Genomic DNA, 25,274 nt, shown 5'->3' on the forward strand with positions numbered 1-25,274 from the left:
CGTCCGTCGCGCGTTTTGCGGGTGTGATTTATGAAAAATGATCGTGATTCGTGGTCGGTTTCGAGTACGAATTTTAGCGAATGTTCGTGAATTTCGATGAAGTTGTTAAAGATCGTTTTCGAAATAGTTTTAGAAGTTGGTTTCGTATCGGAGTCAAGATGAGCCGCCGGCGCGCTTCCTGTCACAACCCACCGCTTAGCGTTAGGCCTAGCGGACAGGAAGGGCAAGATGGCGGTGAGTAATTCTAGATCGAAGAACGTACAGACTATGAACTTTACGTCTTTTATAAGTCGTATACAAGGGGCATTCTCCGACGCCATGGCGCCCCCGAAATTTGTTATCGATAAACGTACTATCGAAAAAACTTGGAAACTAATGGATAAAGTGGTGAAATTGTGTCAACATCCCAAAATGAACTTGAAGAACAGTCCCCCCTTCATCTTGGACATCTTACCCGACACCTACCAACATTTGAGGTTAATCTATGCAAAACACGAGGATAAAATGTACATTTTGAACGAAAACGAATACTTTCGAGTCTTCATTGAAAACCTTAACAGAAAGTGCAAACAAGCCATCAAACTCTTCAAAGAAGGCAAAGAAAAAATGTTTGACGAATCCAGTCACTATCGTCGAAACCTCACAAAACTCAGTCTCGTCTTTAGTCATATGCTTTCCGAACTAAAAGCCATATACCAGAATGGAAATTTCGCGGGTGATACATTTAGGATAACCAAAAGTGACGCCGCTGACTTTTGGAAGAATGCCTTTGGAGATAGGTAAGAAAGAGATCACTTTTTTTGACCCCTCTTAAAGCATGCCTACAAAGTACAAACCAATCATCCCTAGCTTGTTCTCATGGTTTCTCATAAATCAGTCAATTTACTTAAGTGCCCTTTATACATTAAAATTTCTAGGAGTAGTACCAAATCTCATGAATATTCTTATCAATAAAATATTATTATGAGCCATATGCTCATGGAGGGAAACAGTAAAATCTTATCAGTTTATAGATAAAAATTCAATTGAACAAGGCGTTTTTATTGGGAAAAGAGGAAAGGAAATTGTTTGATGATAGAAAGATAGTATTAGTAATCTTAGCCACCCTGTAAACTCTTCTCAACTCTCAAGAATCATTCTCGATATGATAATAATATTCCGACTTCATAATCTAAAGGTACTCTTGAGAAAGAGAAAATAAAGGTACAAAATTCCTTTGAAGGTCTTTTTGGGTGTACAATCGGCATCCTTGTAAAATTCAAAATTCGGTACTTAACTCCGTCTCCATCCCAAGAGAATTACTTTAAGCTTCTTTTTTTTTATATATATTATTTTTAATGGCGATAATGCTTTGTACAGCCCCCCTTTTTCAGTTACTAGAATATATTTTATTACCCCTCCTTGGTTTGGACTTAAGAAGAATGTACAGAATATCCCAGCCTTCCCAGGGTTTTCTTTCTTAGCTAGGTCATGGTACTGAACCAAAAAACCCGTTTTGTTTAACCATCATCGCTGTAATAATGGGAGCCCAGTTTGCTTTTAAGACGCTCTGAAGAAAAGATATGATAAAATATAATATAATAATAATAAGCGGAACGCACCGTGTCCTTAATAGGAATTTATTTCTTTTTATTTTTTTTTTTCACGGGAACATTTTTTTTTTCTTATATTTTCGCCAAGTTTCTTCTTAAAATTTCTCTACAAAATGTGGTGATGACAGTGCCTACGTTAAATTATTAAGAAAGTGATATGAACTGCCGTTTCTCTTTCTGTCGAATCTGATATAATGAATGATATATTTCCCCCTTAATTTAATTTCCTTAAACGTGAAAATCGAATCGAAAATCGTCAAAATTTAATGATTTTTCTCATTAATAATTTTTTCCCGGTTTCTAAATTTAGAGTCCGAGGGCCTCTAGTAATTACCAAATCTTTAATTATTGTTTTGGTGTAAAATTTAATAATAAGTAAAACTACTGGAGAACAAAGAACTCTCATTACTTTAGTCGAGTTTTTGTTATGCAAATTAGGGGGAAAAATACAGGGGCAAAGGTTATTATATTTTTGAAAGCGTATTTTGTTATATTTCATCCGTATATAAGATATAATTAGTTATTAGAAGCATATTTCTTGTGACATTTCACGTTTACCCGTATATATATTAAAAATATACACATTATGGTAATATCCGATTTGTGAAATATATTTACCAGATGTTATACTAAAGGGAGCATAAAACAAATCGTGTGCTATATGAATATTTCTTGTTTGCACGTTAATGTAACTAGCACAAAATTAATTCACCTAAAATTTATTAAACACCGTGTCAAAATATGATAATTTAATGATGCACCCCAATTTTGGGTCCCTTTAAATTAAATCCCTAAAACTCCAGGGTTCGTACGGAACCTGGATAAGTCAGGGATATGGAAAATAGGGGGAAAAGTCAGGGATTTGAAACTTTTTACTAAAAGGTCAGGGATTTCGTTTGGTATATTAAGCTATTTTTCGAGCAATACTAAATATGAGACAGGTGTGACGAAGTGGGCTCTGGTAAACACCTTAAAATAGTCAGGGATAACCTGGAAAAGTCAGGGATTTTCAATGTAAAAATTTCGTACAAACCCTGAACTCTAAATTCTAAAACCCATCTCCACATATCACTTTCCCATAAACCTTACTTTACATCAATTTTATTTCAATAATTCGCTACGTTTAGCCTATATCTCCTTATATTTAGAAAGTAGATTTATCATATGTAAATACCCTGTTCGTATTACATTTCTAGAAGCTGATATAGTCATCTGTACAACTATTAGTCACTCGTATATAAAAAAAATATTTCCAGGTTAATGGTGGGTACCCCAACGTGTGTTACGTAGGCGAGATAGGCTGGGAAGCCGACAGATTGACCAATCGTTTTCATTCCCCCCCCCCTTTACTTTAATGTTACCTAGTTTGCTGTAAGGTTTCCGTTTCGCAATCATGGGGGAAACTGTGTGTAGGATAGGATACGTACATACGTACGAACAGAGAGAGAGAGTAGTGGGAGGTTGAATTATTTTCCCACCGTATAGTCGTGAATGAGCGGAGTTTTGAACCAATCAATGAAAATCGTGCGAGGGTGGCAACCAACCAACGGGAACGCGAATCAATTTTCCATATAGAACCCCCTTGCATGCTGCACGGTTTCGCTGTTACGTGTTTATATTCATTTAAAATGCATACACCTACTACTGCGTACGATTTTACAAAATTTTAGTTGATTTAAACTTTTCTGAAATAATAAAAATTGTTTTCAATATCAAAGTTTTATATTAGTACACGTGATGGGTGGGTATTAAGGGGGAATGTTCTTTGGGTGTATGATTTTGAGGCGAAAATGTAACTTTTATCTCCATTTTGGCGTCCGGGTCACTGTTTTCGAGTTAAGATTGTTGTTGGAGTATTTTAAGGATGACACCTTAAATTTCATTTAATCTGAAACTGATTTAGACAATGACAGGGTTCATACAAACCAGGAAAACCTGAAAAAATCAGGGAAATAAATAGTTGAGCAAAAACCTCAGGGAAAATTCAGGGAAATTTCGAATTTTTAGTAAAATTCAGGGAAATCAGGGAAATTTGCGTCAAACAGTAACCGAGTAGTTAAGCAAAATGTTCGTGAACATACCCTCCATAGGATTAACATTACACCCAGTCACCCAACATTTGGAGGCTCATAATTCTGGTTATATTAGAGATACCGGGGTGTCCTTTGATTATGTAATAGTCATATTTGCCCCCCCTTCTTCGTTAACATTTGCTCCATAGGATACTCCATATACGGGAAAAACCTGGAAAATGCAGGGAAGTAAATGGGGAAAAACCTGGAAATCTCAGGGAAATTTGTTTTAATTTAATTAAGGGGTCATGCCTAAAACACTCAAATCATAACTCGAAAACAGTGACCCTTGTGACAAAATGGAGATAGAAGTTACGTTTTCGATTTAAAATCGTGCACTCAAAGAACATCCCCCTGCAGAATTATCAGAAACAGCCTCTATTAAATTCTAAAAATTGTTAAATATGTTATATTTTTAATATTTACTTGTATATAATTTATTTCCTTGTATCAAAAATCTCTGAAGATATAATTATAATTATTCTACCATTTATCTATCCTTTTGTTGTGTTGAACTATTTACTCTAATTTTAGAAGGTATTTACTGTTTATTTTAGTATAAATAGTTGTTTATTTTATCCGAATAGGCTACGTCATTCAGATTATAAAATTCTTGTTTATATTCCTTTCAAAAAAATGAAGTACCCTTTACTTTCCCTTTCCCGCTCGTGCATGCGGTTAATTGTTAAGAGGTGTATGTATAGGTGTAGGCCTAGGTAGTAATTCCTCGTGAATTACAAAACTATATTGAGACTTTGCGATTTTACGGTTTGTTTCACTTGTCGAAAGAACAAAAAATATAGACCTATCTCGAGAGAGAGTCCTCGACACAAACACGGAGATAGCTATAGCTTAACTTGAATGAAATTTGGGTTCTTCATTCACAGATACAGCCCGGAAAAGAGTGAGTGAGAGAGAAAGAGAGACCACGTTTACTGTTTTTGACCTCCTAGAGAAGAGAGAGACCTAGCAGGAGAGCTAAGAACGATTCGCTTTTTTACCCTCAGTGTAAAATAGACCTTCGAAGATTCTACCTCCCTCCCTCTGTCTCACTGTGTAATTAAACCAATAATGCGAAAAGGTGGTAACTCTCTCTTCTCTTCTCTTCAATTAACTGTAAATTAAAGAAATTAGGATTAAGATCGTTATTGGAAATAATTGGGAATTTAAAAATGGGCCGGAAAAGTCAGGGAATTTTTAAAATTTCAGCAAAGTCAGGGAAAAGTCAGGGAATTTGATTTTAGTTGGTAAAATTTCTGGGGATAAGTCTTTATTGAAAGAGTAATTATGAAAGTTTCTCCTCATCCTCTCTTAACACAGAAAACTCTAGAGCAATCCTTAAAAATGTCTAGAATTCTTTTTATAAAGTAAATGCCTTTAAAAATCTCTTAGACTGTTATTTATAGTTAAAATATTTCTTATTCATTTTGGTGCGAAAAATATTTTGGAAAACTTAATGTAGACAGTTTATTCAATTATAAGCACTTAAAACGTGCTGTAAACATTTACACTTTCGTCCTAAAAAGGTCAGGGAAAATCTCAGAAAATTCAGGGAATTTGGTTCTGAAAATTCCGTGGCAACTCTGTATTGTGATTTTTGGTAATGAAGTTCACTCTTAAAGGTTTGTGAATCAGATCACGACTGTTGATATTACTCCATCGAATTTATGGGCCTCTAGAGGGGAGTGAGGTGCTATGATTATCAGAAACACCCTGTATATCATTTAAAAAATCTGGAAACTATAGGGAAATCGGTTTATGAACACAGAATATAGAAAATAAACAATATTTATTGCTATTATAAAAAACTTCTACATAAAATCTAGTGACCTATATCCGAATATTTCGATCAAAATAAGTCAAAAACCTTTCAAATTTGAGGATAAATTAAGATGCTAGGTTTTTGTATTGATGTTGGTACAAGTTCCTCCGCATCCATTTGAGTTGTTGCCAGCTACGAACGTACCTCGGAAACGGTCGGAGAAAGGAAGTATAAAAAACAAATTTATAAAAAGAATAAAGAAAAAAAGAAATTCCATCATCCCTCTACTCTCGAGTCGACGTATCTCTCTCGAGATCCATCCCCTCTATATTTTTTATATATTATATATATATATATATAAGTTGGTGTTTTTTATAGAAACCTCGGAATTCTAATAAAAGCTTTTTTGGACGTCATTCATGCTCGTAACAATGTCGCGCGCGCGCTCGCTCGCGCGGTTTTTTAAAAGATCCCCCCCAATAGCGTCTTCATCCAAAAACCGTCTTTATCTCTCTACGTCGTAAAAGATGGGGAAAGAAGCTCAGGAGGATTTCGAGGAGATCTAGAAAACCGAAAGGATGTGGGATGGATGGGCTTTATTGAGGACGGCGGCGTTCAGCGTCGTCTTGCACACGTGTGTTTGTGTGTGGAAGAGATCAGGCCTTCACTTATTTAGTCTTTAAATCGCAATACGGAATAAATCTGTATATTATTAAATTTATGGCAGTCTTATCTATGAAAATGGGCGTGTGTACAATATAAGAATATTCATGGGGTGCCTTTGATATTTATCTTCCTTGATTTCAAAGATACTTTTATGTGACTCTAAAGGAAATGTACGCCTTGAAGGGTACCTATAAGCACATTACGCCAATAATTTTCTCTTAAATGAGGCTTACTGTTACGAGACACACAAATATTGTAACTTTCAAACATTATCCCTATTTGCTAAGTTTTTTTTATAGCTGTAATACTCATTTAATGGTAATTTATTTATGACTACTAGTGAAATGAAATGAGTCTTAGTAAATGGAGAGCTTACGGTTGGGGGAGGAGCTATCTATGAATTGCGAGATAATTTGCGCTACCATATTGGTGGATTAAATGCACGAGGAGAGCTGAAAGCCACCAATATGGCTGCCAGAACTCTGGTAAGACGTAGAAGGGTCTGAGGTACTACTCACCAATTACAGATAGGTCTCTGTACTCCTTCCGTCGGTAATCCCGGAATTTTTAAACCCCACCACAGTTTTGGTAGAAATATTGGTGGTTTTCACATGTCCTCGTGCATTCAATCGACCAATATGGCTGCCAAAACTGTGGTAATACGTAGATTCAAAGGGACAGAAAAAGTCTCTGTATTTCTTCCCCCAAAAAAGTGTTTCGTTGACCTCTTCCACACTGTATATCTTCCTCGTTTCGCGTATAGCTTCGAGTCCCCACCCCCAACTTTCGCTCGATCCTCCATCTCCATCCTTGATATCTTTCTCAGCTTCACCTTCTTTTTTTTCTTCTTCTTATTATTTTTCGAGTATCTAAGGAGTGGGAGCGTTTGTTTATCGAGTGAACGGTTTTGAAAAGTAATAATCGCTTCTACTATTCGAGGCATCGGATATTCCCAACCTTTTCCATGAAATAAGAAATAAAAATTTACATTAAATCGATATTAACCCAAAGAATAGATGATTCTATACACCCAAAATAAACACTTAACTAATTAAACCTTAGGTAAATGTTTAACCCTCGCCTACAATAAAAAAGAAACGAAGCCCACGTTACTTTTATTTTTAGTTACCTCTGTATTACTCGTGGGCGATTATAGATTATGTATTGTAGACCTAATTTAATTAGGGCAGATTATCAAGTTTATTTCGAATTGCGTATATTTTTTTTAATATTTTTAGGGATTGTAATTAATTGCCTTTGCAATACTTGATTATCTTTCCTTTTGTACGTGCCAATTACTTTAAAGTTTTGATATTTTAATTAAGCGCGCATCTCTCAATATTCTGTGTATTTTAAATATTAATTCGTTTTATTTTGATTCTTTTAATATATTAATAAATAATTCCGCATATTATAAGGGAATATTGTTACTAGATTCGATTAATCCCTCTAATATTCCAACGAGGGAATTTATGTAAATACGGTTAGGATTACAAGGGTTTATTCCAAATTCCGCCTCAACGTTCTCTTTTTTTTCATCCGAACATAAGAACATCAATTGGGAATAAGAGAGAATGAGAAATTCTACCTTCTTCCCCCTTCTCTCTCTCTCTCTCTCTCTCGTTCTCTTTCCGAAATTCTTGAGGATTTTGTCGGAATTATTTTTTTCTCTCTTTAGTACCTACATGTCTCTTTCTTAAGATCGGTATAATTCCATGAATTTATATCATCTTTTCACGAGTATATTCATGATTTTGTTTAGTAATTTTTTAGTATAAACTTACATACATTTCTGGAAGATTTCTTGGATTTATTTATATAATCATGGGTTTCTTCAATATTCTCGAAAGAATAAAAATAATTTCACCTAAGTCGTTTAGGAGGAAGCTAGGGGCAAAGTATTTTATTTTTGGCCAAATGTTCTATAAAGAGGATCGAGCCGCGAATGAATGTTGACGCTCGTTTCCGTCGAAGGACTTTACTCTTGGGCTTCTTTTATATCCCGCATCCACCTTCTCCCTCGCGCGCTTCCCCATCTCTCCCTTAGCGTGCATTCATCTCTTTCTCTCTCTCTTTGACGGTTTTTGATAGGTGTGGTTATATAACATACCTAGCTTCGCTATACCGTTTCGTGTGTGTGTGTGTGTGTGTCTGTCTGTGGACCCCGAGTACACGAAAAACAAACGTAGCCAGTAACAGCTTCAAACTATTATTGGGAAAGCAAGAAATTGGAATTATTGCAGTGTTCACTTTGCTTTTTATGTATAGTCCTTCAATTCTGTACTATTTTATATCTTATTCTATAGAATGTAGGCCTAGGAACAGATCAACGCTCATTATTTCAGGGTTCATACAAACCTGGAAAACAGGGAAAACCTGGAAAAATCAGGGAAATAAATAGTTGACAAAAACCTCAGGGAAAATTCAGGGAAATTTCGAATTTTTAGCAAAATTCAGGGAAATCAGGGAAATTTGCGTCAAACAGGGGCCGAGTAATTAAGCAAAATGTTCATAAACATACCGTCCATAGGATTAACATATGGGGAAAAACCTGGAAATCTCAGCGAAATTTGTTTTCCAAAAGTTGTATGAACCCTGTTATTTATAAGTTTGTTTTTCAATAAGATTGAGTTTAAAATATAATTCTTTGAGTAAGAAATTAATTTACAGCAACCGTTAGGCCATCTCGCATATTACCTTAGCGAGTTATAAAACATTAATACTGTACTACGTCAGCACATGAAAACTAACATGCCCTCTCCACCAACAACCACGCCTAGCTAATAGGAAAATCTTGATTTTGCGTGACTTGTTCGTCTTTAAGCTTTTATACTAGGTTAATTGGTACCGTTATTTTAACACGCGTAGTGCTCTCACTATGATCTACCCCATGCATACCACCCTCACTTTCCTTTTACAAACGTTTCCCCCATCCTCTTCTCTCTCTCTCTCTCCTCCTCATCCTTGGCGTATTTCTTTGGATAGAAAAGTGTAACGGTGAATGATGTTTTTGAAAGATTGGGTGGGTTATCTTCGACGTAGTTGGGACGAAAGGAAACGAACGAAAAACGAAAATAGAACGCGATGGCCCCGACCTCTCTTCTCTTCTAACTAAGAGTGCGTCTCTCCCGAGTTCGGCAAACCCTACTGCGCGCATGTCTGCCTGTACGTTGAATTAGTTATATTTTTGGATTATTTTACCGTTTCTAACACAACCTCAGTCGAGAGTTTTATCAGAGGGGGATAATACTAGAAGGATGACACTGTGTATTCTCTTAATACTTCAGTTGTGTAACATGATTCTTCACAGGCTTATGCACCCTTTTTGTTTGCTTTTCTGCTCATCAAACTTCAGATGGGTATCGTACCGTGCTAGGGTGAATTCTATAACTGTTTGGTACTAAATCCTCAGCAATCAACACACAAACCTTTATTGACAAAAATCCATGGCAAATAGTAAAGCGCGAATAGAGTAATGATGAGGGAACTATTTATCGGTTTAGTAACCTTGCTCCAAATGTAAAATGATGTTGAGAAGAATGATGTTGCAATTACCCCGCCGCTTTGTGGTACACTTCTCTCGAAGAGAGGTGATTATATACTTCTGCTTTTATCTAGAAGTTATATTTTATATTTACTCGGCAAACATAGGTATTTTGTTCCATTAAGAGGTCATATTTTCCTATAAAATTTGCGGAAAATGTTCGAGATTAAATTTTATAATTCGAAACTTTTCACTGGAAATAAAAGTATTTCGACTCAGTTTTGAGGTTTTATTTCACGCGTGTTTACGCCATTATTTCCCCATTGGGGTCAACCTACGTCACTTTGAATCATCTAGATGAACTATAATATCCCGCCAAATAGGGGGTCTGTCTATATCCATAACTTCCTCTTGTTCTTTTTTTATATAGGGTTATAATTGGTGCGCTAGAATTCCCGCCTCGTGAGTAATCGTGAAAAACGGACTCGAGACCACGTGCTCTTCTCTCGTCTAATGAGCTTATCCTTATTATTTTTTTTTTCTTTCTACAAACACAGCAGCGTGAATATGATGAATAGGGTGTTAACTATACTAAATAGGTTAATTTAGAATGTAATTCCGACACTTTCACTTCATTCATTAAGTTAGAACGAACGTAGAAGTTTTCTTTCTAAAAACTCGTGATTTCACGGTTCGTACGCCGTTAGGGTACTTGTGTATTGTAGCCCCCATTGTCAGCCCATGATGATGAGAAATAATTAAGCTCTGACGCGCCCTATTTGGAAACGTGAAAGATGCTTAATTCCACTCGAATTTTCTTCTTAATCACACACTTCCCCTATTTCTTTCGCAGCAGTCTAAGACATTTGCGCGTTAACTCAAAGCTATCAAACATGGCTTCTAGGCGAGGGGCTAACCACTCTTAGCGTCTCCATACGCCGATTCGTGTAATCATTTAAGCTTTGTCAAGAGCAGGAAACGTAAAGATTACACGTAATCTTGTTCAGGGATTACGCTAAGTAAGTAGGCCCTCGCTATAGGGTATAAATTTTATAATTGATATTTTTGATCATACCAAATTCAAACATTTTTGATAACTTCTGGTTAATCTTCTGGCTGGTATTAAGTCAGGACACGTCGCCTGTTTTATTGTTTTAGCGGTAAAAGTGATAAAGGGGGTTTTCCTAGTATACGCCTTTTAAGCTCTGAAAGACCACTCAACCCTCTTATTACGTCCGTGTCTATTCTTTTATTGGTCGGGGGTGTTAAACTCTTTAACGAAACAAAGTATAACATTTTTTGTTTCTCCTTCACAGGAAATATTTTATTTCAGTGAAATTTAACATGATTTAATCATACCCCTCAGACTTCCCTATTTTGTCGAAAGCGCTTTAATTAGTATGTAAAGGTTAATTGTAATATTTTAGAGTCTAAATGTTATCTGTTTAAGGCTAGATTTTTTCATTCTAAAGAGCATTATGAGTATTGGAACTGTATCAACAATATTAATTAAATATGGTTTTGAGCACTTAACTTATTGGACCAAGGATTTTTCTACAGTTTGTATGAATTAATTACGTTTATCTTCATTAATATTAATAGGCCTAGCATTTTTACAATGCGAAACTAATAAACATTAGGCTGCCTTAGCACTTCGTTAATTATTCTTTGTTTTCTGAAATTCCGTAGGTGTAGTTAGTATCAGTACGTCTGGTACTTTTTCTCATTTTTTTGTTGTTGTAAATTTCAATAAACGAAAGCTGTAGTTTGTTTGAGAATCCGGAAATATTTAAGCTTTCTGTACATTTGCAACACAAACGTCTGAAGGATTATTATTGTACTATTAGACTTTGATTGAGGGGGCGTATATTTCAACGCGGGATGACTCGTTAAGTGATGACGTCATTTTCTTGAATATTAATTTTTGCAAAAGAGAATTGTGATAAGTTACAGAGAGAGAGAGATTCCCTTTAAATTCTTTATTCTTTTTTGGAATTTTGAAAGAAAATTTACGAAACAAATTCTTTAAATTTTTTTTTGAGAGATGTCAACATCATTTCAGTTTAGACGCGATATCATACCAATTTTTCTAAACAATTCTTAGGAAATAATAATAGGCCTACTATCTTTAATTCCTAGAAATTATGACTGAGGAATTGGACCCTAATTCTTAATACTAAAAATTGTTTTCAATAATAATCTTTCCTAAAAATATAGAAAAATATATTTTGACATTTTACTTTTAATCTATATTAAGCTTTTGTCAATTAATATGAAGCCTAGGAATTTCCGGAAACCTTTTATCGAAGTGGGTTTCACTGCAATTCACTAATCTTATAAAGACTTTCCATTAAAGTTGGCTAGGCAACCAGTACCAAAGGCAGATATGGTCAAAAATATCTATTTTCGGATATTACTTGGAATTCCACTCGGGAATCTGATATATATATATATACGTTTGATTCTAACCTTTGACCTTTTAACTTCCCCCTATCTCCATCCGTGATTTAATGACGGACGGAAAGTTTCTCGTGTGTTTATTTTTTTCTTTTCGCGTGCGATATTCGCTAGGAATAAAGCCGTGTTTACACGAGACACTCGGAGGAAGCCATTTTCAAAGGTTTTGGAAAGGTCAAAACGTAATATTTCGCGCTGTTAAAAGCGGAGATAGATCTTTTATAGGAAAAGGCAAGGGCTGTTCTTGAAAATGGAGGCCTTTCCTAAACGGTTTTAAAGTGTCTCGTGTCAACTCGGCTTGAATCACACCGCGTAATAGATGTTCAAGTTAGACCTTTGACTGTATTAAAGGGTTTTATACGTAATTTTTAAAAGATCTACAATGATTGACATTGCTAATATTATTACAATGCTCCTCTGTTATTTTAATATTTCTACGATTATCAAGTTTCCGTTTTATTTATATTTATATCCTTATGTAATTTAATTTTTATTATGTTAAATCTAATCTTAGTAATCTCCAGATTTCCGTATCACCGGAAGTTTTAATTAACCGATGAAGACTCATATTAATCTTCGATAAGGATTACTAAACTGTACGAATAGCTATTTCCGGTGATTTTAATTTCTCTAGAAGATTAGGCTAATGAATGTGCGATTAGGCTTAGCAATTTCGCAATAATGAATACGTGATTAGGCTTAGCAGAGTTATTTAGGCTTAACGAGTCGCACGGTATTAACAAAGATCAAACTTACCTTCCCTTTTTTTGACTTCGAGTCGGTTGGTTAAAATATATATATTTTTATTTTTTCGCCTATTTTAGGGAGCTGTAGTATGTCGGCATAAGGCACCCGGCACCGGAAGCTTTCTAACATCCCGTTTCCGGTTTAGGCCCTAACCAAATAAAAAATTGTTCCCCTCCGTTTCCTATTTTTGGGTAACGTTTTCGCCAGCCGTTACTCCGATTCCGGCGATTAGGGTCCCTTCATGACCTTTAGAAAGCCTAAAGAGTATTCGCGATCACACTGTGAATACAGATTAAACGTAGTATTAATATTACTTAGAACGTACTGTTAGACCCTCCCTAACTATTCCTGCCCCCCCCTCCCTTTCTAGTATGTTTTCTCTAACATGAGTGGGAGCTAGCGTGACGTTTTATGACGTAGTTTTACCAAGAAGCGATATCTAGTTTATTAGGGAGAAGGGATAAATTCGCCACATTTCCAGCTAAATCTCCAGTCTAAACGTAGGTCCGGAGTTAATCCCTGCCTCTAAATTACAACCAGCATCTCATTGGTGCTTGAAAACTCACGTCAGCGCGACGTGAATGACGAAAGTTACGTATTTTCCGACTGAGGAGAGGCAGCGAAATAGCCCGGCCTCCTTTTACATCCCCCCCTTGTATTTTGAAAGGGGGATTGGGACTATGGCGCGGCGCGAATACTTAGGCATCTTATACCTTCTTCCTAATAAACTAGATATCACTTCTTGGTTTTACCAACCCTCTATTCACAAAATCGCCCTTATGTTGTATAACGGTTCCACGAGTCTGAACCAAGTGCACTTGTGGTATTTCCATGACGTGGGGTTCTCTTAACGAACTCTACTGGGAATTAAGCCTAGACCACGCTGTAAACATTTCATTGAAACTCAACTCTCTTAGCGCATTCATAACTGTTCATTCATCTAGTACGAGCAGGGGTAAATAACGAAAGGAGTTAGAGACGCTAGCTTCCGTAGTGTAGAATACAGTGGGACTTTCAAACGTAGACACAGAAAAGAGAAAACGCCTCGGTCACGCCGTCTATAATTCAAAATAAGTATGATATTTTCCAACCAATAGCGTGGCAGCAAAGTTTCGAAAGTCATACTGGGATATCGATTTTCTCCTGTCTGCTAGTTTTCGTCTGCTAGTTTTCGTCTGCTAGTGTTCGTCTGCTTACGACTGAGTGACAATTAGGCTTAGAGTAAAGTTTATTCATTAAGGTGCACTTGAATTAGAAACATGCAACTTTAAAGTTGGTAAATTTCTCATTCGATAATGAAATGGAATTAAATGTCGTTTTTGCATCCTTCAATACAGTTTTAGTTGTTTTAATTTCTTTAGTCACAGATACAGTCGATGATCCTGATCCCACAGTTCCCACTGGCACTAACTCGGAAAAATCACTAAGCCTTGGCTCACTGGGCCGACTCTGTAACCGCGCACTTACGGCAAAATAAGTTTGAACACATTTTGAGGACTTCCCCGGCTTCAAATTGCAAATTGTTGACTTATCTTTCTTCTTTAAATCGCTGTTTACTCGCGATTGAATATAATAATTATATTGGGTTGATTTATGAGACGACTTCACAACATCGACACCCGCCATTTTACTTTACCCAGAATACCTTGCGGCGCGAGATTTTAAGGCAAAACTTTTAAGGTTCTGGTCTTATTTACAATACAGTTCCAAAGATGGCACTACGTTAGTTAAAAATTCTATGACGTTTCAAGGTCCCACTGTATTCTACACTACGGAAGCTAGCGTCTCTAACTCCTTTCGTTATTTACCCCTGATACTGTATATATATGAGTCGCTTTTGAAGTTTTTGGAGTGGGCGGATATAACTCTACACTTTATAATAGGAAATAGGCAAGTATCGAACGCGTGATAGCGAATCTAAGCGAAAGCTTTTTTATCATTTTATTTTCTAAATATAGTAGAAATAGAATCTGATATATTATACTACCATATAGTACCGGTCGCGCCCTCCCACCTTTGTGTGGGTGCCTTTATACTAGATATACCGTATTATAATGAAGTTATTTAACCACACCTTGAATATTTAAAGTGTTGAGGGTTTACATTGCAGCTTAGCACTTTAGGTAAATCACGTTACAGTTTGTCGTAACCCTAAGTTTTTAGTAATGGGGGGCAAATAGGATTATAACATACTGAAAGGACAACCCCGTATGATCTCTAGTAGAACCAGAGTTATGAATTTTCAAAGTTGGGTGTAATACTTTTCCTATGGAGGGAGGAGGGTACGTTTTTGAACATTTTGCTTAATTACTCTGTCCCTGTTTGCAGTACTGGTTCTTTAAAAAAAGAAAAATTAATATTTTAGTGTCCTATATAATCCTATAATTGTGGAAAACCGTCCTATAAAAATCCTATATTTTCATGAAAAAATTCCTATAATTTCTATAAATATTTTCAAAATGCGGCAAAAAATGCCCTGGTCCTATCGAGGAGCTTATATTGATAATTTTGGCGAGGGCTAACAACTCTCGATTACCAGCTGTGAAATTAAGGTTCTAAGCTCTAAAATCTGATATGGAAGAAATTTTTTGAATTTTAAACTGTTAAATATTTTTTCATATTAGTATTGAAAATATTCATGATCATCATATTAGATTGTGTATATTGAAACGGGAACCGACAGAACGTTACCCAAATATAAAAGTTTACGCCGCTATAGTTCCCTTATAGCTAGTAGTTTTTTTCTTCAATCGAGGATGCTTTGGTGTCAGGTGATATAGAAGGATGATATTGTAGTGCTTGCGTAAACAAAATAAAAATGAGGAAACTTTTTTCAATTTCAATTTTTTTTCCGTTTTTTTTTTTTCAATTTCGGAAATTGTTGCGTCAGGAGCTATACTGAACTGCCGGAAATATATTTTTTTATCGTTTTTATTTTATTTATTTTTTTTAATGTATACTTTCTCTGGAAACGGAAGAGATAGGCACATACGAGGCCTACATCTAAAATACGAAAGCTGCACATTTTTTTTATTAATCTCCAGGAAACACGTGAATAGGGAAAACCAATGTCAACATCGTTAATTATTTTTTATTATTTATTGTGAAATATATTTATTCCGCTTTTATACTTTAGTTTATTTACCGGTGTATATTTTTGAACTTTTGTTGCATTGTTGGTTACTTTTGCTCGATAGATAGAGTTAATAGATATATATCGTTTCCTATATTTATTGCAAAGGTTTTTTCATTTTATTTGCTTTTCTTTTTTTGTTTTGCCATGAGTCAGGTTACTTAGGGCTTATTCCGCAATTTCCTTTGCATTTTTTTTTTTTTTTTAAGATTGAGAAATGTCTCGTTATACTACGTCAGTTGCTTATCAGACACCATATATGGGTGTAGATTAACGCAGAACTAATATATGACGGAAGTCCCCTGATTTTAATTTTGAAACCAAGACTCAACTTGTCATGTCATAGTTCCTTCTATGGAAATATTTTTTTCAAATTTTTGTCTTGCCAAATATTTTTCTTTGTTATCTTGTTTCTAAGTATAAGAAGATTAAGAAGAATACGTTCATCTGAAATCTGTGTTTTTATAATCTTACGAACTAGATAACGTGACCTTTATTGACCTTTCCAAAATGAAAATCGTATATTTGGAAACATTTCAGGCTCAAATATTTATATTTATTTTTCACAGGACGATCGTGCAGTGGAAAATCTTCCGACAAACATTGCATCAAGTTCACGCCATAAGTTCGGGTTTGGAGGCGATGGCTTTAAAATCGACGATAGACTTGACTTGCAACGATTACATATCCAACTTTGAATTCGACGTGTTTACGCGGCTATTTCAACCGTGGGCCACGTTACTCAGAAACTGGCAAATCTTAGCCGTCACGCATCCTGGTTACGTCGCTTTTCTGACTTACGATGAGGTCAAAGCTCGACTTCAAAAGTACATCAATAAGCCCGGTAGCTACGTCTTTAGGCTTAGTTGCACGCGTCTTGGTCAATGGGCTATCGGCTACGTCACGGCTGATGGAACTATCCTACAAACTATTCCTCAAAACAAATCCCTGTGTCAGGCGCTATTAGACGGATACAGAGAAGGATTGTAAGTCCTATTGTTTTTGTAACGCGGTTTCATTGAATTTGATCAACGACGGAATTTACACGCTGACAGGCGTATGATTGGTTACTTTGCAATTTTTAGTGTTTAAGTTCACCCCCCATGTTTCCCATAGTCAAACAGTGAAGGGACGTAGATTCTCCGGATTTAATATATTTCCCATAAAATGTTACTTAAAATTAAATTTAATCAATCAGGGAATTTGCACGCTGACAGGCTTATGATTTTGGTTACTTTGCAATTTGTAGTGATTAAGTTTACCCCCAATGTTTCCCATCGTCAAACAGTTAAGGTCATAGGTTATCCCTGTGTAATATATTTCCTATAAAATCTTACTTAAAATTAAATTAATGAACGACGAAATTCGCACGCTGACAGGCTTATGATTAGTTACTTTAAAATTTGTAATGATTTAAGTTCACCCACAATCTTTCCCATTGTCAAACGTGCAGTTAAGGGTCGTAGGTTATCCCAATTTAATATATTTCCTATAAAATCTTACTTAAAAAAGATATTTGACTGGCATACCCACGTCCACTCTTTTTTTCTCAACGATTCGCCAGTCTAACATTAGCTGCAAAATCATCCAGAAACCCTAAGGCGTCACTTGAGTTCATAATGCTCTTTTGGGGTTGATAGTAATGAGTTTTTGGAAGCATTTAGGCTATATTTAAAATTTGTCGCAATGTTGCGTGGTGGTAAGACTTGTAATTCCGTTTCGTTAGCTACTTATTTCCCGACGGAAGAAATATCAATCCGGATCTTAGTTGGGCGGTGCAGGCCACGCCGGAAGACCATATCAAGGTCACGCAAGAGCAATACGAACTCTATTGCGAAATGGGATCCACCTTTCAGCTATGTAAAATTTGTGCCGAAAATGACAAAGACATCAGGATAGAACCCTGCGGTCATCTCTTGTGTACGCCTTGTCTAACGTCTTGGCAGGTAATTAATTAATTAAACTAAGCCTCCGTCCCATTGTTCGTCTGCCTACCTAATCAATTTCGGAATAAATATCCAACTCAAGTTCTGAAAACTTAAAGCTTAAAAAAAACTAATTATTCTTCAAAGGATTCCGAAGGTCAAGGTTGTCCTTTCTGCCGCGCGGAAATCAAAGGAACCGAACAAGTAGTCGTTGACCCATTTGACCCCGCTGGTAGAATGATCAGGAGGGATGAGGTTCATCAATGTCACTTAGCCAGTCTAGCAGATTTGGATGACGACGATAATTTCGAGGTATGTTTCGTACTTAAATTTAATTAGGAAAAGTCGTGGTTTTGTTTTGTTTAATATTCGTGTTAGTATCAGCTTCAAAATGAAACCAATATGGTCAAAATCGGACCAAAAATATAAGAGTTAAAACTAAAAACCTCCGGAAGTTATTTTGGTTCCCCTGTAAGCGAACTATTCATTGAGCACCAATGCTCAGCGGGTGAAACATTTCTACAGGCGTTGTATTGAAAATACATTAAATTTGTTTCGCCTATAAGTTGGCTTTTCTGTTACACAAATGATGCACTTTATTCTTATAGAAAGATTTTATTATCTTCTTAAAAAACCACGATTTCTCCCCTTTAGTTTCTATTATAAACGTTAATTTACAGGTGTGCATTTTTTACCTTATTAAAACCCCCGTTAATTAACCTTACACACTGCATGATTAGTGCCAAAAAAAAGCGCTTTCAAACACTGAAAAATAAATAGCTCCAGTCAATTTGATTATACTTTGCAGGGCAACCGTTTGACTGTGAAATGAACGACCAATTTTTCTGGCTTGTATCGTGCGTGCGTGCAATTATAATTTATGCAAATATATTTAAAAAAAAAAACAAAAAAATAAATAAAAACAATTGCACTAGTAGCAAATATATTTTAAAAAACCCGGATGAAATGCATGCGCATGACTCACTCGTTATACCTCTAGCACGTGTGTTCCAGGACTTCAGTCATGCAGTGCGCCTCGCTTAAAATCGAACAATTTTAAATATAATTTTCACAAAATCGGAATACCCACCTTCCATGATTTTCTGTGTATATTTTTTGTGACTTATTTTTTGGAGTCCCAGCCTAAAAAATTATTTTAATTCCTGATTGTTTTGTAAAAATAAAAGTTTAATTATTGCGTAACGTAAATAATTTCAAAACAAAAATCGCCCCCCTTTCCTCCTTGGTTATGTAAATAAGTTGTTCGTAATTAGCTAGCTTTAATTTATTTTTAATTATTATTTTTATTATTTTATACTCTTTTATTTTTTTCTTAAAAGAGTTATTAATTATTCCAAATTATTTTAATTTTAGAGTATAAAGATTATGACTTAATATATTCACTTTTAAGTGAGTAATATTGTTCAGAAGAGAGAATTATTATTATCTTCTAATTGATTTAAATTAATCCCGATTAACTTTTTAATTAAATTCTGCCCAGTTTTTTTCTTATGTAGAATATAGTCATTCCAATCTTTCTTATTAATTAAATCCTTACGGTATTTTTTATCGCGGTAAACTTCAAAAGAATCAAATTAGAAACTTCATTTTTTTAAAGGGAGAGTGAAATATTATATTTTTTCGAAGAATTTAGCTTAGCTAATTCAAGAAGTTATATCTAGTATCTCAGAGAGAAGGTATAAATTCGCCAGATTTCTAGCTTTATCTCCAGTCCAAACGTATAGTAGGTCCGGAGTTAATCCCCATCTCTAAATTACAACCAGCATCTGATTGGTTCTTGAAAACTCGCGTCAGCGCGACGACGCGAGTGACGAAAATTACAGTAATATTTTCCGAGGAGAGGCGAAATAGCCCGGCGCCTCCTTTTACGTCCCCCCTTGTATTTTGAAAGGGGGACTGGGACTATGGCGCGCGAATACTTACTTAGGCATCTTATACCTTCTCTCTGAGATACTGATATAACTTCTTGCTAATTAAAGTATTTTAATTATTTCACTCTCTCTTATTCCGTACTAAGCTCCGTTTACAACAGCTTTTTGCTAAAGTTCTACAGCGTGAAATTCTAAAAACGTAAGTCGAACAGCCAGCGAACTGTGAATGAAAGAGGTTTCTTTATTATTTGGTTGAAAAGTTATTGCTTGTTTTTTTTTATTTTTTAATTTAATGATCGAGCTTTTTTTATGAAGCATGATACTTTGTTTTTGGAAATGTTACACCAGATAATTAAAAAGGCTTCCAGCTCAAAATACAGTACACAGTATGCACTAAACTGTATTGTATCACGGAGCTGTATTGTAGAAGGAGTAGAGACTAGGCCTCTAGGGCCTAGACATAAGCGTACTAGTGCTCCGCGCACAATTTTCGCGCATACCGAGCCAATGTAAACAATCTCTGACGTCACGTGTTTTAAAGAAGGCGTCCGTTTTCTTCTTTCCCGGCTTAATTCTTTGAATATTTTCCATATTATAGTTAATATAAATAGAAATAATAGTAAAAATAAAAATTTAAATAAGATTTGCAAACGCTTGAGAAACTCCCGTCACCCGGACTCAATACACAAAAGACCGAGGCTTAACTCTCCTGAACGTTCGTAACTCGCGGCCATCTTTATTGTTTACATTGGCTCGCCTAGGTTTGGAGGGAGGGTCAAAATTCATACCCCCTTTTTATGGACAAATAAGGTCTAGCTTTTTTTAATAGAGGGGAAGCTACGAGTCTCTACTCCTACAATACAGCTCCGTGATTGTATGTACTTGTAAATAATTATCCACAAACCTGCAATACAAAATTGAAAATATATACTTCTGCCTCAGGAACTTACATATAGCTTTTTATTTTAATTTTTTTTTCTCTCCGAAGACTTAATTTTTTTTTTTTAATTATCTAACTTATTACTACCGCTATACAAGCCCTTATAAATAAATATACGGTTGGTTGATTATTTGCAGTAGTACAAATTACAAATTCTGTCAGGTGTTAAATTATTATTAAAAAAAAGAGTGTTTTCTTGCCAGCCAACTTGGTTAAAAAAAAATAAGTTTCAAAATCATCCTCCAACCTTTATTAATTAATTAATTAAAAGTCTCGTTGATTTAATAATTTTTGTATAAAAGAGAAATTTATTAATAAAATTTTACTGTTATTTCCATGAAGATGTAGAAAAGGTTACCTACTATTTTGATCTTCAGTGTTTTTTATTATCCTTTTCTTTTGAATCTTACTGTCTTAGGACCCCAGTACTTGGACGTCTTGTCTTCAAGCATTGGCACTATCGCCTAGATCAGATACGGGTGATGGAAGTCGGGTAAGACCCCCCAAAAACCCATCCGATTTGATAAAAAAAAAAAAAGAAATGTGAAATTTAATAGCGACATTGTTTCTTAATTTTTAATTAAAAGTCAAATAGTCGATCACCCATGGTCTCCCCACGTAGTTCCCCTCAGTCATTACGAAGACCTCCAAACTGTGTGCCTCCCCCTGTGCCTCCGCGACGAGCTTCACCCGCCAGTACCCCTGGAACATCTCCCGGTACTTCACCTAGGTAACAGAACCGACCCCAAGTACTTTCGTATCAAAATCAATCCTAAAACTTTAGTTACATTGTTTCCACAGACATTTACAGAGTTCTAATTCTTCCGACGAAGTTATAAGTACTACTAAAATTACTATTACGCCCCAAGAGTCACCAGAAAACTCTGGTAAAAGTTAGATGTTAGACATGGAAGGCTTGGAAGATTGTCTGATCTTTCGTATTCTCTTTTAAGGCGGAAGTATATCATATTCCGAAATAAAACACGAAGTTCCCATCAAGATGTCCCCTCCCTTACCCGTTGTAAATTGTAGTTCTGGCGCCCCATCGCTTCCGAATAGTTTAAGCGCTTCCCCAACCAGTTTCGGTACTTGGCCTCGATCGGGTATCACGCTTTCGCCAATTCCATCGTTGTCAACGTCAGCGCCTTCGACGTCCCTGACCACCTCGACTTCCATGATTGTCGGGGGTCCTCCATTAATATCGGCACATCCGTCTCCAAGACCGACCAGGGCCAACCCCAAGATACCGAGCCCTCCTATTGGTCCGTCGCCTTTAGCCATCTCATTGGTGGCTGGTGCTAGCGGGACAACCGCGCAAACCATTCAGTACGCCGAGTTAGCCGAGATCAAAGAAGAGCCTAGTTACGCCAATACCGAAATAAGCACTGGTCAGTACGCGTAACAGTGACTTTTGTCAATACACGCGAGATCTTGATGACACCCTCTTTTCTAATAGGCGTGTCATTACCGGCTGCAGCCAGGCCATCAGAATTGTCAGACATTCCAATTGTTCCTTTCTCCGCATCTCCAGCATCATCTTCCACCCATCACAGTCCAACTTCGACGAATACTTCCAAAAATGACAAACGGTAAGCTTATACCTTTATAAACAATACAAAGGTTTGGGAAAAGTGTAATATGTCTTTATAAACAATACAAAGGTTTGGGAAAAGTGTAATAAGTCTTTATAAACAATACAAAGGTTTGGGAAAAGTGTAATATGTCTTTATAAACAATACATAGGCTTGGGAAAAGTGTAATAAGTCTTTATAAACAATACAAAGGTTTGGGAAAAGTGTAATATGTCTTTATAAACAATACAAAGGTTTGGGAAAAGTGTAATATGTCTTTATAAACAATACAAAGGTTTGGGGAAAAGTGTAATATGTCTTTATAAACAATACAAAGGCTTGGGAAAAGTGTAATAAGTCTTTATAAACAATACAAAGGTTTGGGAAAAGTGTAATATGTCTTTATAAACAATACATAGGTTTGGGAAAAGTATAATATGTCTTTATAAACAATACAAAGGTTTGGGAAAAGTGTAATAAGTCTTTATAAACAATACAAAGGTTTGGGAAAAGTGTAATAAGTCTTTATAAACAATACAAAGGTTTGGGAAAAGTATAATATGTCTTTATAAACAATACAAAGGTTTGGGAAAAGTGTAATATGTCTTTATAAACAATACAAAGGCTTGGGAAAAGTGTAATAAGTCTTTATAAACAATACAAAGGTTTGGGAAAAGTGTAATAAGTCTTTATAAACAATACAAAGGTTTGGGAAAAGTGTAACATGTCTTTATAAACAATTAAGACAAAGTGTAATATCTTTTTACACTTTTATAAGTTTAAGGACTCTTGTCAAGCCTCTTGGTACTAGTCTCTTGGAGAATAAGGAAAACGATAGGGTCAGCTACGAGAATTTACACATGGATTACATCGCGGAGTTAACTTCCGAAGGTTATACTCAAGAAGCGGTCATTCGGGCGCTGGGAATCGCCAGGAACGATCTACAAATGGCCAGAGACATTCTACACGAGTTTGTCACTAAGCGAAAATAATATTTTCGGAAAAAAAATTGAGAACTTCTCGATAGTAAGTAACATTAAACAAAAACACAAAATAAATACTAAAACGAAGCGCACCAAGGTTATAAAAAAAACATGATGGAGTCTTAGTAAACAAACAAAATGTTTTAGGCAGCTCACTCCAATCAAGTTACATATAAACAATTATAAATGAAAACAAAAGTTTCCGCGAGAGAGATAGAAAGGGGGGATGAAACGAATGTTGCTTAAAAAATATATATATTACGAAACAAGTTTTCCTTTTTTTCCAAATTATGGAAGGAAAACATTATCCAGAAAATTGTACAAATAGCGGGTACTTTTCAATCCACGATTTTCAAACCAAATGATACAAGTGTACTAGTCAGATAAACAAAGAAACGAAGCGTCAACAAACAAATAAAAACTTACCTACCGAAATATACTCCCATAAACAATCAAAGAAAGAAAAAAAGGTAAATACTAAATACGTCACTTTGTAGTTTTCGCGTGTAAAAACCGAAAAAATTACAAAATTTAAAATAATCACGCAATTTTCCCAAAAATTTTATTTTGGGATTATTAAAATTTCAAATATAAACACTTTACTCCCGTAAAAGGTTAACAAAAAAAAACAAATTTGAATCAAGATAATTAATTACTTAATTATCATCAATTATCGCTCTCCGTGAGATTAACGATGCAGGTACAAATTAAATAAACAAATAAATAAATAATTAATTAAATACTTCTCGTTTAAAAAAAACAAAAACAAATTAATAAATTTCCAATTTTCGACTGTGGAAAATCATTCAAAACACAAAATACTATTTTCCAGCTGTCTTTTTCAAAAACGTACATACATTGGGGATTATTAACGAAATATATATATATTAAAAATATACAGTAGAAACTTTTTACGGTGGACTCAAGTTTTTACATTGAGAAAACAAACAAACAAACAAATAAACAAAGAAAGAAAGACGACGTTTTTTACAAAAAAAAATATAACCAACAAACATTGAAAAGCAAACGAAACAAATTTTTATTTTAGAATTTTCTGAATTTCTTTTTTTTTTCTCTCTTTCTCTCTCACTCAATTTCTTGTAGAATAAAAATTTTTTACAGGGGGGGAGAATGTTTTTTGGAAAATCCCGTACTATAAACTATTTTTTTAATTCATATTTAATCAAACAAACAAATAAATAAATAAACAACACCAGTGTTCTAATAAGCTTCTTCTGTATACGGAATTCTAATGAAATTTAAAATTAATAAAATAACACTGGGGAAATTGGGGGGGAGTTGATTGTTTGATAGTATAAATAATGGCTGGTGTGTGAAAAACAAACAAACAAACAAACAAACAAAACTCGGAATAACTAATAATAATTAAATAATATTAAATATGTGTAAATTAGGATTTTTGCTTTAATACCGTACATTTTTTTAATTTAAGAATTTTAATATTAATTTTTAAGGAGTGCTATTATTATTAAGAAATGATAGATTAAATAATGATGAATTTGTAAATAATTCAGGTGCTTAGAATGTGTAAACAAACAAACAAACAAAACCTTTAGTTCTATTCTGAATTTGGTTTTATTTCTACTATTTTTTTTTTTTTTTGGCTTTCTTTTTGTATAATTTTGATTCTGAGTATAATTTATTGTCAAAATCCAACAAACAAACAAACAAAAACCACCAAGTGTTTTTTAAGAAGAAGAAAAAAAGGATTTTATTATTGTAAGTGTACAATCTTATTCGAGCGACAAGTCTGTGCCATATTTTTAGTTTAGAAAAAAAAAGAACTAAAACAAAACAAAAAACAGATTTTTGCCAGCCTTTTTCCCTTTTAGAAGACAAAAAAAATGTTTCATTTTTACAAATTTAATAAACAGGTCACAAAGTCTGCACGAATAAATTTAAAACAATCTAAAATTTATCGTTTACAGTTATTTTACGTGTTCACAACTTTGTTAAGTAACAATTCATAAGCCTAGGGGAGTTAAGGGTGAGGCTAAAAAGTATTAGACTGCATTCGGTGACATTAAAC

At 34.9% G+C, this 25,274-nt stretch overlaps 1 protein-coding gene across 1 annotated transcript; it reads left to right on the forward strand.

The window, feature by feature from the left end:
• Positions 1-228: 228 nt before the first annotated feature.
• Positions 229-25,159, forward strand: Cbl (E3 ubiquitin-protein ligase CBL). Its single transcript, XM_089843232.1, has 10 exons — positions 229-779; positions 16,483-16,899; positions 17,640-17,859; positions 17,986-18,150; positions 21,089-21,163; positions 21,258-21,400; positions 21,472-21,557; positions 21,624-22,058; positions 22,127-22,259; positions 23,020-25,159. Exons 1-10 carry the CDS (start codon positions 229-231, stop codon positions 23,231-23,233), a joined length of 2,439 nt encoding a protein of 812 aa, XP_089699358.1. The 3' UTR covers positions 23,234-25,159.
• Positions 25,160-25,274: the final 115 nt, after the last annotated feature.

This window comes from Phalangium opilio, unplaced genomic scaffold, assembly GCF_054372755.1.
Source record: "Phalangium opilio isolate 3A_F unplaced genomic scaffold, DU_Popi_V2 ptg000070l_1, whole genome shotgun sequence".
Classification (NCBI taxonomy): Eukaryota; Metazoa; Arthropoda; class Arachnida; order Opiliones; family Phalangiidae; genus Phalangium; species Phalangium opilio.